Source organism: Populus alba, chromosome 12, assembly GCF_005239225.2.
Source record: "Populus alba chromosome 12, ASM523922v2, whole genome shotgun sequence".
Taxonomy (NCBI): domain Eukaryota; kingdom Viridiplantae; phylum Streptophyta; class Magnoliopsida; order Malpighiales; family Salicaceae; genus Populus; species Populus alba.
In genome coordinates, this window is record NC_133295.1 from 3747058 (window position 1) to 3762886 (window position 15829).

Below are 15829 nucleotides of genomic sequence, written 5' to 3' on the forward strand. Positions count from 1 at the left end.
AAAACACTAGAAATATATTAATTTAAAGTAAATAAAAAAAAATTTAAATTTTTTTAAAAACACTTTTGAAACATAAAAATAAACAATCCTCCTTCTTCTGCCATGTAAAATGTCTTCCCACCCAATATTTCCTTTAATTTTCCTTTCCCCCCCTATATATCAAAAAATAGAACACGATATCAAAAAATTAAAATAAATCAATTCATATATTCCTTTTGATATACGACAAATAAAGATCCGAAACAACGAAGTCTCATAACTCCAAACAAATAAAAAAGAAAATAATTGCCACGTTACACAATCCCAACAAGTAAAAAATCTCAAACCATCCAGCTCAGGATCTACGTGTCAAATGCAACAAAAAGCCCTAGCAGTCTAGCACTGCTCCCTTCTCTATAAAAGTAGAGTAGGGACAGAGTTGTCATTTTCAAACACCGAACCTCTCCTTTATAACGACCATTTTAGTAGATTTCGGTATTTTACAAGGAGCTCTTTCTTTTTTCTTTCCTTTTTATTTTTTTATTTTTTTTATTTTATCTTTTATCTCTCACTCTCTACACGAAGTGCGCTCACAGTGCTGTACGGTCACCCTTCTTTTTGTCGTTTTTCACTCCGGTGACCGAAAAGTTGTTTTCCGATAACTGCTATCAGGTGATGCTACTGGTTCTCCTCTTCCTCTCACTACCTGTTGACTCTGGATCTACCGTGTTTGACCGCTTTCAGGGATTTCGTACTTGTTTCACACAGATCTGTTTGGTTTCGGTCACTGTTTGCCTCCTTGAGCTGTGAAATGCAGTGTTCTGGTTTTGGATGGCGAGATCTTTTCGCTGTGGCTATGTAGTGGTTTATTTTTAGGATTTTAAGTGGTTTTATGTAGTATTGAGCGGCTTTAGTGTAGATTTTCGAACTAGGGTTTCTGTTCTCGTTGTATGATCAGTGTTGCGTTCTTATTACTTCAATTTTATATGGCATTTTTTTGTTGTTTACGAAAGCCAACTCTGGAATTTTCTTTTGTTTATTTTTTTTGTGTTTAATGCTTGATTATGAACTGAATGTCTATTTTGATTTTGTTTTTTGTTTTTACTTTTTGAAAACTTAGGGTAGTTTTATCATTTCTATCGTGTATTCCGTTGAATGCTTGGGGCTGTTAAGACTGTTGTTTTTTGTTTTTGTTTTTCTTGAGAATGAGTTTTGTTTTGAAACTTGCTGCTAACGTTCGATTTACTTGTTAGTCCGGGGAAGCTTTTATTAAGGAGCGGAATTAATTTTTAAGTGTTCACTCTTGCTATTTGAATTATACAGTTATGCTTTAATGATTTTGTTTTTTCATAATTGCTTTTTGTTTTTGGTCCAATTTGTAGGTGTTGCTTATTATGTTTTCTGCTGTTTGGCTTGAGATTTGCTATCATTTAACGGGATTGACTCATGTTAGAAGTGTTTTGCTTTTGTAGGTATCATCATGGTGAGGAAGAGAAGAACCGAAATTCCTCAAAGTGGGGGTGAGAGTTCTGGGTCGCAGGAAACTGATGCTGGTCGGGGTGCCCAGCCCCCAGCTGAGAGGAGTGGTCCACCTCAACAGGGAGGAGGTGGAGGAGGATACCAAGGTGGAAGGGGTTGGGGTCCCCAGTCTCAGCATGGAGGTCGTGGAGGTGGGTATGGTGGTGGACGAGGCCGGGGAGGGATGCAACAACAGCAATATGGTGGAGCCCCAGAGTACCAGGGCCGGGGAAGAGGGCAACCTCAGCAAGGAGGTCGAGGATACGGTGGTGGTCGTACTGGAGGTGGCCGTGGAGGGCCATCTTCAGGTGGATTTAGACCACCAGCACCCGAGCTGCACCAAGCTACCCCAGCTCCCTATCCAGCTGCGGTGACCACTCAGCCCACGCCATCTGAGGCAAGTTCTTCGATGCGGCCACCAGAGCCATCGCTAGCAAGTGTATCGCAGCAGCTGCAGCAACTATCTGTTGAGCAAGAAGGTTCTTCTAGCCAGGCGATTCAGCCGCTGCCAGCCTCAAGTAAATCAGTGAGGTTCCCTCTTCGACCAGGAAAAGGTAGCACTGGCATTAGGTGTATTGTAAAGGCAAATCACTTCTTTGCTGAGCTACCAGATAAGGATTTGCACCAATATGATGTGAGTGACTGTTTCTACGTCCTCCTTCCGTTGATAATTTGTGTTCCATCAATTATTGTTGCATGTGGTTAATTGGTTTTGTTGATGGGAATAGGTCACCATAACACCAGAGGTCCAATCAAGGGGTGTTAATCGAGCTGTAATGGAACAACTGGTTAAACTGTACCGGGAATCTCATCTTGGAAAGCGTCTTCCTGCTTATGATGGACGAAAGAGTCTATATACTGCCGGAGCACTTCCTTTTCAGGCGAAAGATTTCAAGATCACCCTCATTGACGATGATGATGGATCAGGCGGGCCAAGGTTCCTTTATTTTCTGCTTTTTTTATGATTTCTTTTCATGAGTTTTTCTTTCCTGGGGGCTTTTTTTGGTTCAATCTCATTGATTTGTATTCTGGTTCTTGTCTGGGGAGAAACAGCACTTCAAAATGCCAAATTGTATGCTCTTTTTCAGTTATCCAACTTAATATTCTCTCTTGTGGCATCATAATGGGGGTGATTGCCTTTGCTTTGTTTCTTTGTTCCATGCTGTTAAATATCTTCTTCTTGCAGGAGAGAGAGAGAATTCAAAGTTACAATCAAATTGGCTGCTCGTGCTGACCTGCACCACTTGGGACTTTTTTTGCGGGGACAGCAAGCTGATGCACCCCAGGAAGCCCTTCAAGTTCTTGATATAGTTCTGCGTGAATTGCCTACTGCTAGGTAGCTTTTAGCCAATGTATTCACTTGTGCACTGTCACTTCTGCATGCTAAAGTGTGGTTGCTGATAAACTGTAGGTATTGTCCTGTGGGTCGATCGTTTTATTCCCCTCACCTAGGAAGGAGACAATCACTTGGTGAGGGCTTGGAGAGTTGGCGTGGTTTCTATCAAAGTATTCGTCCTACTCAGATGGGACTATCGCTGAACATTGGTATGTTCTATTGATTAAATTTGTTTTCACATAGGGTCTTGTTAAAGTCCATCTCTTGCACACATGTGATTATTTTTCTGTACTGTAATTCGACATATATGTAGCGTATTTTCTTTGCAATTTAATGGCTTTTCTTTGCTGCAGATATGTCATCCACGGCCTTCATTGAGCCACTGCCAGTCATTGATTTTGTGACTCGATTATTAATTCATGATGTTTCCTTTAGACCATTGCCTGATTCTGATCGTGTAAAGGTTAGAATTTATTTTTTTGGTCCAATTTTTTTTTATTACAACTCTGGCTCATCTGATCTAGCTGTGAGGTATATGCCATTTTATAAAACAGTTACTAGTCATTTGCTACAATTTCTATAACAGATGTCTTCTTGGTTTTTGCACTCTACAATTTTCTCAAATTGATTTATCTATTACATGACATGAACACTTTCTTCTCTATTTAAAGATTAAAAAGGCACTAAGAGGTGTCAAAGTTGAAGTTACACACCGTGGAAATATGCGCAGAAAGTACCGTATTTCTGGCTTAACATCACAGGCAACACGGGAGTTGACGTGAGTTTCATACTCTATGACAAGTATATGTTGTTAGAATTTGGATGCTCTAAATTGGTCTTAGTGGGTGACATAATTTTTTCTGTTCTAGTTTCCCGGTTGATGAAAGAGGAACCCTGAAATCTGTTGTGGAGTACTTCTACGAAACCTATGGTTTTGTAATTCAACACCCTCAATGGCCTTGTCTACAAGTAGGAAATCAACAGAGACCTAATTATTTGCCTATGGAGGTAATACATATTTCTTCATTTCCATTGTGTAGTCAGTTTATGGGTGTACCTGCTTATGAATTATCCCTTGAAAACAGGTCTGCAAGATTGTTGAGGGTCAGAGGTACTCCAAAAGATTGAACGAGAGACAGATAACTGCATTGTTGAAGGTGACCTGCCAACGTCCTCAAGAAAGGGAGAAAGATATTATGCAGGTAAGATTAATGTAGAGAGTATGTTTGTACTGTGATTGCAACCTTGCTGGATGCTTCAAGAGTCTATTGGCTGTTTATATTAGTCCTTCTGTTTAAATGGTTCTTTTGCTTTCTTGAACTTCTATGCATTGCTTTTTTTTTTTTAATTATTTTTTCATGCTCAACTATTTTTTAAAATTACCGGTTCCTTTTTGTATTTTAATTGTCAATAACAAGAGTGCTAATATATTTATATTTTAGGATATGTATTGCCAAATTTTGCTAATGTTGGCATAATTTCTTTTGACCTGAGGTGCTCTAGCTATGAGTCAGGAGCTTCCTTTAGTTGGTTATTTATGCCTAAAAGTTTAGTAGCAAATTGTGAAATATTATTCTCCTAACATGCTTGATTGCCTGTGCAGACGGTTTATCACAATGCATACCATGATGATCCATATGCAAAGGAGTTTGGTATCAAAATCAGTGATAGGCTTGCTTCCGTTGAAGCTCGCATTCTGCCTCCCCCATGGGTAAATAGTCTTTGTTTTCTATGTGTTTTGTCACCTATTTGAACTTTACATCATGCTGTAAGTGTCCATTGGTTGCTGCCTTTTGTCTTTGCAGCTTAAGTATCATGACACAGGCAGAGAGAAGGATTGTCTTCCTCAAGTTGGGCAGTGGAATATGATGAATAAGGTATTGCTTGATATCATAGCCATATGCATTTCACATCAACTGTGGTCTATCTGTAGTTCGTCTCTGCTTTTTTTTCTTTCTCCTGCTGTTTGTTTAAATTTTGAAGTTGCCAGTTTATGTGTTGAGATCTAGAAAGTAGTCTGTCTGAATTGTGGTTAGTGAGTGGTAGGAAAAGAGAAAAGATGGGAGGGAGGCTAGAGATTTACCCATTATGCCCCGGGACCATCTCTAGTCAGCAAGGATGGTGGTTGGCTTTAGTAGAGATATGTCTATAATGAGTAATGTTAGATACACTATTTGAAGTTCTACATGTCGTGGATGTTTGGCTCACTTTGATCTTTGCTCACAAGATCACAAGCATCAATGCAACTTTCTTGTGCGCACATGCACACACTCTTTCATTATTGGCTGTTTGTTGGTACTCTGGTTTGGGCTTGTATATCTAACCTTCATTGTGTGAAATATTTTCTTTCAAGTTAGAAGACTAAATTTGTTAATTGTCATCATGTGGCAGAAAATGGTCAATGGGGGAAGAGTGAATAATTGGATCTGCGTCAATTTTTCACGAAATGTGCAAGATAGTGTGGCCCGAGGATTTTGCTATGAACTTGCACAGATGTGTCAAATTTCTGGCATGGTACTTGGACATTTCCTTCGGGCATCTGCTTCCAATTTCTTTTTGGACTTCAATTTTGTTCATCTCTAAACATTGGATTGTGGGTTTTTACACAGGACTTTGCTCTTGAGCCATTGCTGGCTCCTGTCAGTGGTCGTCCTGAGCATGTAGAAAGGGTTTTGAAAAATCGATACCATGAAGCAATGACCAAGCTCAGGCCCCATAGCAAGGAACTTGACTTGCTTGTTGTGATTCTCCCTGACAACAATGGTTCTCTTTATGGTAAGAGACTGGATTTCAGTCAAGTTGATGATGCTTGTGTAGTCTTGTTTTTGTTTTAACAAATCAGAGGGTATTGGCGAGTTTTATTAATTTTTTTTTTATTTCATGCTGACAGTTTTGTATTCGTATTAAAATCTCTGTTGATGACTGCCAAATTTATAGGGAAAATTCTGACAAGAAATCTCCGCATTAATATGCATCTGAATATATTTGCGCATAATTTTTTATTTTCAGAAAGTATGCTAAGAGTCTAAGAAAATTGTATGTGCAATTTAAAAGATCTGTATGTGCGTGTTTTTAGCTGTTATAAGTCTTCCCTTACCATTGTATGTTTTTAAAAGTTTGTTTTCTTAGATACTTTATATAATTCATTTTGCAGTTCACAATTTGTTTTTCCTTTTGTTGCAGGTGATTTGAAGCGTATTTGTGAGACAGATCTTGGGCTTGTTTCTCAGTGCTGTTTGACAAAGCATGTGTTCAAAATGAGCAAGCAATATCTCGCTAATGTGGCTTTGAAGATAAATGTGAAGGTTGGAGGAAGGAATACAGTACTTGTGGATGCAATATCTAGACGTATCCCTCTAGTCAGCGACCGACCTACTATTATTTTTGGTGCTGATGTTACCCATCCTCATCCCGGGGAGGACTCAAGCCCATCTATTGCAGCCGTATGCAAATCTTCTGTCTTCAGCTTCTGAATGGCTTCATCTTTTGTTTTTTTCACCTGCTTAGGTTTTTTGGTTGATTAAAACAATTGGAATGCAGGTTGTGGCTTCGCAAGATTGGCCAGAGGTTACCAAATATGCTGGCCTGGTTTGTGCTCAAGCCCATCGACAAGAGCTTATCCAAGATTTATATAAAACATGGCAGGATCCTGTACGAGGGACAGTGTCTGGTGGCATGATCAAGTATGATTTACCTCTCCTCTTGTACTTCCTCTCTTTCTCTTCATGCTTGTCTTTGGTGCATTAAAGTTAGGATTATTGTTAGTTGACCATTGAGTCAACAACTAATATGTCTGTGTTCCAAGAATAGCCTTTTGTGGTTAGATGGTTTGAATGTCTTTCTATAATGCAGGGAACTTCTCATATCCTTCCGTAGGGCAACCGGACAGAAGCCACAGCGAATAATATTCTACAGGTATTATCCTGTTCTCCCTGTTTTTTTTTTGTTTTTTTTTTGTGTATTGCTGCCATGCCTAATGTTGTAATTATGTCCAGAGATGGAGTCAGTGAAGGACAGTTTTATCAAGTTTTGTTGTATGAACTCGATGCTATTCGTAAGGTAAAGCTGCTTTTCCTCAAAGCTCTCTAGGTTTTTTCTTTTCTAATTGGTCATTATCTTGTTGGATTTTGTAAGCCCTCTTAATTTCCCATTTCTCTGCTTTGTCAACCTCAGGCATGTGCTTCTTTAGAGCCCAATTACCAGCCTCCTGTGACATTTGTTGTGGTTCAGAAGCGTCATCACACAAGGTTGTTTGCAAATGATCACCGTGACCGCAATGCTGTTGACAGGAGTGGGAATATATTGCCTGGTAATAAATCTGGCTTGGTGATAGAATTTTGTTCCAATTTGCTTTAGATTTGCGTGACATGTTGTGCTAAACACTTCACATGGTAGGTACTGTTGTGGACTCCAAGATCTGCCATCCTACTGAATTTGACTTCTATTTGTGTAGTCACGCCGGGATTCAGGTAAGACTTGCATTTCTGTGCAAGATTCACATTTCCTTGTGTAAATCTGATTGCTCTAGAGCACTTGATTGCTTTTGATTTCTCACCAATGGCCACCAACAACAGGGCACAAGCCGTCCGGCTCATTACCATGTACTTTGGGATGAGAACAAGTTTACTGCTGACGGGCTGCAGTCCCTGACAAACAATCTGTGCTACACGTAAGTTTATGTCTTCCTTGATCTTACAGTATGATGTATCTTGATAGTTTATTGTTTTGTTTCCAGTCCTTACTGATGCGCTCTCCCTGTCCAGCCGCTTATCATTCTGTTATTATTATTATTTTGGCTCTAATTTTGGTCTTGCTACTGTCTTTTTTCTTTCAGATATGCACGATGCACGCGATCTGTTTCCATTGGTAAGTCCTCCCCACCTCTCTCCCCCACACACACACCACACGCCCCCACATGATTCACGTCGATACAATCATGGATTGTACTAGACTAACAACCTCTACTCTTGCTTGCTTTATGATGTTGCAGTGCCACCTGCATACTATGCTCATCTTGCTGCATTTCGAGCTCGTTTCTACATGGAACCAGAGACATCAGACAGTGAATCAATTGCAAGTGGCATGGCTGGTGGACGTGGAGGTGCTGGTGCGGGTCCTCGACCCACTCGTGGACCCGGTGCTAATGCTGCTGTGAGGCCCTTACCTGCCTTGAAGGAGAATGTCAAGCGGGTTATGTTCTACTGCTAGGATCGTCGGAAATCCCCTACTGTCGGAAATCCCCTACTCTTGGATGGGCATCTAATTTTACCAGTAGAAACTGTTCTGTTGGGAAAGCGGGAGGAGGCCCCTGCTTGCTCTGAAGCAGAATACCAAGCTGGCTATGCTCTGGTTTTTGTCATCAGGCCAGTTGATACTTGCATTTAAATTGCCACCGACACTGCCGTGATCAGAAAGCTGCTTTCTGCTCACGCTGTGTGTGTGTATGGCATCGAATATCATTGAATCTTAAACTCTTAATCCTCCCCTCGAAACTGGGATTTCATTTTTCATACTTCTGGTCATCCTCCTGCCACCTCCATTTTTCTCGTCATGGATCTTGAAATTGCAGTCTGGATTTAGTTCCAGCAAGCCAGGGTTCCAAATTTAGTCAAATGGTAATCATTAGCAGATGAAAGATTAAAGATTGTTAGAAATAGCACTAGGACTCTTCATTAAGCAGTTCGGGATTAGAAAACTGTATAGAAGCAGCAGAGAAGTATCAATCTTTCAAGTAATTTGAAGTCGTTATTTAAAAATTATTGTTATTAAATGAAAACAAATTTAATCCCGTTTTATAATCAGTTTTTGATTTAGCCCAAATCAAGACCTAGAAAATAACTCAAAATCAATTTAGAAAAATCACATGAAGCATAATCCAAATGTACACTATCCAATAATGCTCTCTCAGAGGCAAACATGCATGCGAAAGTGATCTTAATAATAAGCATATAAATAAAATAGCATCCAAGAAAGAAGTAACTTGCGGTCGTAGCCAAAGAACATGAGAAATGACAAAAAAAAAAAAATAATTTTAAAAAAAAATAATAGTATTTTAATATATTTTAAAAAAAAACATGCTTTCGAACAGTAACAAGATGCTGAAACATGGTGATCACACACAGGTCACGTGAGGACTTGTAACCTTCCTTTGGGAAGGAGAAGAAAAGCATAAAATATAAAAGTCCTCTCCAATCCATGCATTTTACTCACTGTATCCATTCTTCCCCTCCACTTTTAAGTTATTAAGCGAAAAAGGCAATCTAAGCTTGCTTCTTCTGTAAATCACACATTCCTTTCTTTTCTTTAAGATTTCTCCTCCTCCCCTAGCCAAAGCCTTTTTATCTTTCTTTTTTCCTAAGCATTTCCAGCTCCCTATATAAGTACATGGTCGCACACCTTTTACAAACACACACAGGTTGCTTTGTGTTTCTTGAAAAAAAAAACCCTTTCTGTTATCATTTGTTTTCCTGCTGAAATGGCTTCTCAACCAGTTCTTAAGCGGTCCGAAACAATTGCAGAAAGCATGCCTGATGCTTTAATGCAGAGCCGGTATCACACGAAGAAATGTTTTTCCAGGTATATATGGTTGCTTCAATTTTTGTCTGATGAAGTTCATTGCATGCTTCCTTGTTAGAGGAATTAACGATTCCTCTTATTTCTCCCCGCCGGGACGGTGGAAAAAAAATGAAAAAATAAAACAGGTTTCTTGCACCTGGGAAAAGGCTGATGAAACGCCAACATCTAATGGATGAAGTTGATGAATCAATACAAGATCAGAATGAAAGGCAAAAGGTCTTGGGAGGCTTACTTTTTTACATCCTGAGTTGCACTCAGGTATAATATGTTATTGATTGATCTCTCTGCTCTTCTATTTCTCCATCTTCACCTGCCTGCTTCCTGTGGACTTACTACTGTTTCTTTTTCATCTTGACATCTTGCAGGAGGCAGCTGTTATTCCACCTTTTCTTGCATTTGCTGTAAGACCGAATCCCGGTTTCTGGGAATATGTTAAGGTGAATGCTGAAGATTTGAGCGTAGATGGTATCTCCGTTTCAGAATATTTGCAGTTTAAGGAGATGATCTTTGATGAGAAATGGTATGCACAAATCCGAGTGAAACTCTTTTGAATGATCTTGGAACTGGCTTTTCCTTCTAGTAACTGCTACATTAATGTGCAGGGCGAACAACGAAAATGCTTTGGAAGTGGATTTTGGAGCTATGGATTTCTCTACCCCTCGCCTAACTCTTTCTTCTTCTATTGGGAATGGAGTCAACTGCATGTCAAAGTTCATGTCATTGAAGCTCAGTGGGAGCTCTGAAGCTGCAAAGCCTCTGCTCGACTACTTGTTAGCGCTCAACCATCAAGGAGAGGTAGGTGTCCTAACATTAGCGAAAGATGATAACAATGAAATACCAGTCTTAGTCTTAGAAGAACCAGTGCTTGAATCAATTGTAATGCTTCTCATGTTGTAATATGCAGAATCTTATGATCAATCAAACTCTAGACACAGTTGCCAAGCTTCAAGAAGCATTGATTGTAGCTGAAGTGGTTGTGTCTGCATTTCCGAAAGACACCCCGTATCAGGATTTCCAGCAGAGGTCATATATCTACTTCTTTATTTCTATGAACACTTTTCTCTCTCTATAAAAGGATATCAACCCCTGAAAACTTCATTTCCTTGTTGTGAATTAATATTCAGACTGAGAGAGTTGGGCTTTGAGACGGGATGGGGAGACACTGCAGAAAGAGTTAAAGAGACAATGAGGTTGCTTTCTGAATCACTTCAAGCTCCAGACCCAATGAAAGTGCAACTGCTCTTTAGCAGGATTCCTAACACGTTCAACATTGTGATCTTCTCTCCACACGGCTACTTTGGCCAGTCAGATGTTCTGGGATTGCCAGATACTGGTGGCCAGGTGTGTAAGACAATCCTACACACTACTAATTATGGCGCGATCATAATTTTCATAATCGATTATAATTGCTGCTTATATGTGGCACACAGGTTGTTTACATTCTTGATCAAGTAAGAGCCTTAGAGGAAGAGCTCCTACTTAAGATAAAGCATCAAGGCCTTGGTGTGAAACCTCGAATTCTTGTGGTGAGACAGTCATATGAATGTTTGCCAGGTTTATCTTTCGCACTCAATTGAAGAGTTGGATTCTGAATGATTCTTTGATACTTTCTCTGTATTATTTATATGCATACAGGTAACCCGACTTATATCAAATGCTGGAGGGACAAAGTGCAACCAGGAGGTAGAGCCTATTTTCGGTACAAAGCACTCCCACATTGTTAGGGTCCCCTTCAAGACAGAGAAGGGGGTTCTCCCTCAGTGGGTTTCGCGTTTTGATGTGTACCCTTACCTCGAGAGATTTGCTCAGGCATGTGCCTCCATTGCTTTCTAACTTCTATTTTCGGTTTGTTCTTTATTGAACACACACTGATTGCAATGATTTTCATGTCTCTCTGGCTCATCACCAATCACTAGGATGCTGCTGATAAGGTCCTTGAACACATGGACAGTAAACCTGATCTCATCATTGGGAACTATAGTGATGGGAACTTGGTGGCATCTCTAATGGCTCGGAAACTCGGAATAACTCTGGTTTAAGCTGATCTCGATCTATTTAATCTCTCATATTTCAAATAAAGAACTCAGACTAATCTACCATTTAATTCTATTCTGAAATTTGGCCTGCTGTAAATCCAGGGGACTATTGCTCATGCTTTGGAGAAAACCAAGTACGAAGATTCTGATGTCAAATGGAAGGAATTGGATGCCAAGTACCACTTTTCCTGTCAATTCACAGCAGACATGATCGCCATGAATACTGCTGATTTTATCATAACCAGCACATACCAAGAAATTGCAGGAAGGTTTGTCTTCTACCTACCATCATTAGTTATATGCAGACCTATTGACCAATATAATTTGTATTGCCAACTCAAGAACTTGGATCAATTTCAGCAAGGACAGGCCAGGGCAGTATGAGAGCCATACGGCATTTACCATGCCAGGACTTTGCCGTGTTGTGTCAGGCATCAATGTCTTTGACCCAAAGTTCAACATTGCTTCCCCTGGGGCTGACCAATCTGTCTACTTCCCCTACACCGAGAAACAGAAGCGGCTGACCTCTTTTCATCCTGCCATTGAAGAACTGCTCTATCGCAACGAGGATAACCATGAGCATATGTAGGTCTAAGTTCCCTATTTTTTTCTTGACAAGCTTCTAAAGACTTTGTCATTTCATTTGCACAATATAATTAGCAAAAGAAGGCCTGTAGTCATTTTTATGTGCTGAAACTAATTTAAACATGCCTGGAGCAGTGGATATCTAGCTGACAGGAAGAAACCAATTATCTTCTCCATGGCAAGACTGGATACGGTGAAAAACATTACGGGGCTGACAGAGTGGTTCGGGAAGAATACAAAGCTAAGAAACTTGGTGAATCTCGTTGTTGTAGCAGGATTCTTTGATCCGTCCAAATCAAATGATAGAGAAGAAATTGCGGAGATCAAGAAGATGCATGCCTTGATAGAGAAATACCAACTTAAGGGCCAGTTCAGATGGATAGCAGCTCAAACTGACAGATACCGAAATGGGGAGCTCTACCGCTGCATTGCAGATACAAAGGGAGCTTTTGTTCAGCCAGCTCTTTATGAGGCTTTTGGCCTGACAGTTATTGAGGCAATGAACTGTGGATTGCCTACCTTTGCTACCAATCAAGGTGGCCCGGCGGAAATTCTTGTTGATGGGATCTCAGGGTTCCACATTGATCCCAACAACGGAGACGAGTCTAGCAATAAGATAGCTGATTTCTTCGAGAAGTGCAAGACAGACGCTGAATATTGGAACAAGATGTCAGCAGCTGGTCTCCAACGCATCTATGAATGGTGAATGCGCAAACCTACCAAATTCATCAGATATAAACTTTTCCATCAGTAACTAATCATATACGTTGTCCTGCAGCTATACATGGAAGATTTATGCAAACAAAGTGTTGAACATGGGATCTGTTTATGGATTTTGGAGGCAGACGAACAAGGAACAGAAGCTTGCGAAGCAAAGATATATCGAAGCCTTTTACAATCTCCAATTCAACAATCTGGTGGGTTATTGTGGACAGTTAGTATTATGAAGCAACTCAAGTCCAAGGCAATGAGACCTGACTAATGAATAATCTACTCCTATTTGTGACAGGCAAAGAATGTTCCAATCCCAGAATTTGCATCATCCACGCAGACTTCATCAACTTCAAAAACTAAACCCCAAGAAACACCACCAACTGCTGTAGTTGAATCTCAGCATTCACTTCCAACCCAGGAAGCCAAACCCAGAGTAGAGGGGGCCCCATTCCTAGTGCCTAAAACTCAGCTAACACAAAGGCATGTCTTTTAGCCCTACCTTAATTTAACCACAATTAATCATATTATCTTCTTCACTGCAAGCTAATTCAAATTTTGATGTTTTTGACTGCTGACAGAAGGACACAACCCCAGCAGCCTCAAAGCCAAAGGTGAAGACAATGAACTCTCTCATTCTATCCATTAACCTCTGCAATAATGTTTTTGGTTACTTCTTGGAATCAGACTAGGCTCCATTAACCGAGGAGGGACTTTTTGTTTGCAGGAATGGCGAAGAAAGCGTAGGGCAAAAGGACCTTGCACAACCAGGAAGCAGCAGAGAAAGTAGCCGGAGTTGGTTGTTATACATTATCGCTTCCCTTTTTATAGTATATTTCATCGGGAGCACATTGTATAGCTATCTCACATGATTTAAGTTATTGCAAGTTGTACCAATAAAGAGGGTAAATTACTCTATGTAAAAAAACTTTACATGCATCGTAACTAATAATAATAAAAAAAAAATTTTTTCTTTGTTAATTTATGTGAAGGTGTCTTATATGTTGTATTTTTTGACTAATTACGTTGATTTAAAATTTAATGTTTATATCAGTACATAATCTAATTAAAAATCAGGTTAATATATGATATAGTCTTTAATTCGTTAACTTTATTTTTATCAAAATAATATTATTTTAATTTTTAATTTTATAAAATTTTAATCAGCCTGGATTAACCTATAACTATTAAGATAATCAAGAAGCATAAAAAAAGTAATTAACCTCAAAATAATATTTGGATAAAGCAAAATGAAATGTAATTTAATCAAATCTTAATTCTTTCTATATTATATTTGCATTGCAAGTGTAAGAAGGAACAAATGTTGAATATGCAAAGAGAAAATTTAGTTTTTTGACATGCAATGATGTGTGGTTTATGTTGCCAATTTTGCTACCTTGGGAGAGAAATAAAAGAGAGAAGCGCCTTCTACACCATCATAGCTACTGATGGAGTTTACCACGACCCATGACACCCTCACACGTTCACTTATGAGAATTTTTAAAATTTTAGAGTTAAAAATATTTTTAAATAAAATAAAATTAATTATCCTATCTACAAACTATTAAATATAAAAATAAAATAAGTATAGGATATACCTATTGGGTCAGATTGATCAAGTTTAAAATATTTTGACTTGTCATTAGACTTGTAATATCCATTTTTTTATGTTTTTTAACTTATTATTACATGTATTATTCATATTATCTTATTTTGATAAGTTAAGTTAGGTTAAATAATATAAATATTAAAAGTGAGCGGATTCTTTTAAACACTGCTAGAGATTATAGTCTTTTTTTTTTTTTTTTTTAAATGAAGTCAATTTTTTATATCGGTTACAATTTCTAATAAAATAAAGTTTTTCCCAAAGTAAATGAGAAATATTGAAAAAAATTCTAATACTAAAAGGATATAAAATCAGCATAATAATATTTTAACTTTTTTTTTGGGAGTTTTAGTTAATTTTTCCTTATTTTTTCTTTCTAAATAAAAATCAATATAGAATTCTAATCAACACCTGTCCATCTTTTCATTTAAAAATAGAAATTACTAAAAAAATAGTTTGACCTTAGATCAAAGAACTTCTAGTTAGGGTGTGTGTACATATATGTTTTAAAAACATATTAAAGAACAATAAATTATTAAGAGTTCGAATTTTATTCTAATAAATATAACATATAGTCACTCTTCATGACGAATAATATATATTTTTTCGATGATGATCGTGTTTCGTGATGCAATAACCCATTAAAGGCAAGTTCATATCACATTAATAATTAAAACCAACAATAAACAAAATTAAATACATTAGCCCACATTTAATTTATTTGAGATGTCCCTCGAAGAGTTCAAAAAGAAACTTGCAAGAAATTATGTAATCAAAGTTTTATTTTTTATTTATTTTAGGGAGAGGATTCTTTATTATTTTATTTTTTGAAATCAACAAAGAAATTATGTAATCAAAGTTCCTTGGTGATATTTCTAAATTATAGAGAAAATGTATTTAATTTATTTTGAAATTTAAATTTTTATAAAACCCTTAAAAATAATATATAAAAATGTTTAAATAGTAATCATCAAACCTACCTAATCTATATAGAAAAACTAAATTGAAATTAACTAGTAAACTAGGAAAAACAATTCAAGGATGCGTGATAAAATTCACCCTACTTCTTTTCTTTTGGTTTATGACATTTTCAATTTCTCGACTTTTCAAGTCGGAGGCCATGGCGGCTAAGAAGAAGATAGCAAAAATCAATTGTTTGATTGATTGTTCACGTTTCAACACCTAAAAAAAAAATCAAATTTAGTTTCAATGGGTTTCAATTGAGATGAAGAGTTTCATCTAAATGTTTTTAGCTTTTAATATTGTTCGAGAACAGATAAAAAAAATCTGAATCAACCTGAATTAATTTACCAAATTCATAATCTAAGTAATAAAACTAAGATAATCTTAAAGAAAACAAAAAATATAAAGCCTAATTTCAAATAAATCAAATATTAAAAAATGAAATTAAAAAAAAAAAAAAACCCGATTTAACCTGTGACTTGGGATAAACAAACATAATGTTGTTTGATGAAATAAAAA

General features: G+C 37.7%; 2 protein-coding genes across 2 annotated transcripts; both read left to right on the plus strand.

Annotated features, from left to right (window-relative positions):
* The first annotated feature begins 485 nt into the window (after positions 1–485).
* On the plus strand, positions 486–8343 carry LOC118044355 (protein argonaute 1). Its single transcript, XM_035052621.2, has 22 exons — positions 486–651; positions 1452–2131; positions 2226–2434; positions 2684–2833; positions 2909–3042; positions 3187–3296; positions 3505–3611; positions 3703–3841; positions 3919–4035; positions 4437–4544; positions 4639–4710; positions 5225–5347; positions 5443–5608; positions 6017–6276; positions 6374–6516; positions 6686–6748; positions 6829–6892; positions 7007–7142; positions 7229–7302; positions 7408–7502; positions 7668–7699; positions 7824–8343. Exons 2-22 carry the CDS (start codon positions 1460–1462, stop codon positions 8039–8041), a joined length of 3192 nt encoding a protein of 1063 aa, XP_034908512.1. The 5' UTR covers positions 486–651; positions 1452–1459; the 3' UTR covers positions 8042–8343.
* A 534-nt stretch (positions 8344–8877) lies between these two features.
* LOC118044357 (sucrose synthase 7) lies at positions 8878–13726 on the plus strand. The gene is made up of 16 exons (XM_035052623.2): positions 8878–9409; positions 9535–9667; positions 9775–9929; positions 10012–10204; positions 10314–10432; positions 10534–10750; positions 10840–10935; positions 11045–11218; positions 11326–11442; positions 11548–11714; positions 11806–12030; positions 12166–12732; positions 12809–12947; positions 13040–13224; positions 13323–13355; positions 13469–13726. Exons 1-16 carry the CDS (start codon positions 9309–9311, stop codon positions 13611–13613), a joined length of 2766 nt encoding a protein of 921 aa, XP_034908514.1. The 5' UTR covers positions 8878–9308; the 3' UTR covers positions 13614–13726.
* The last annotated feature ends 2103 nt before the right edge of the window (positions 13727–15829 follow it).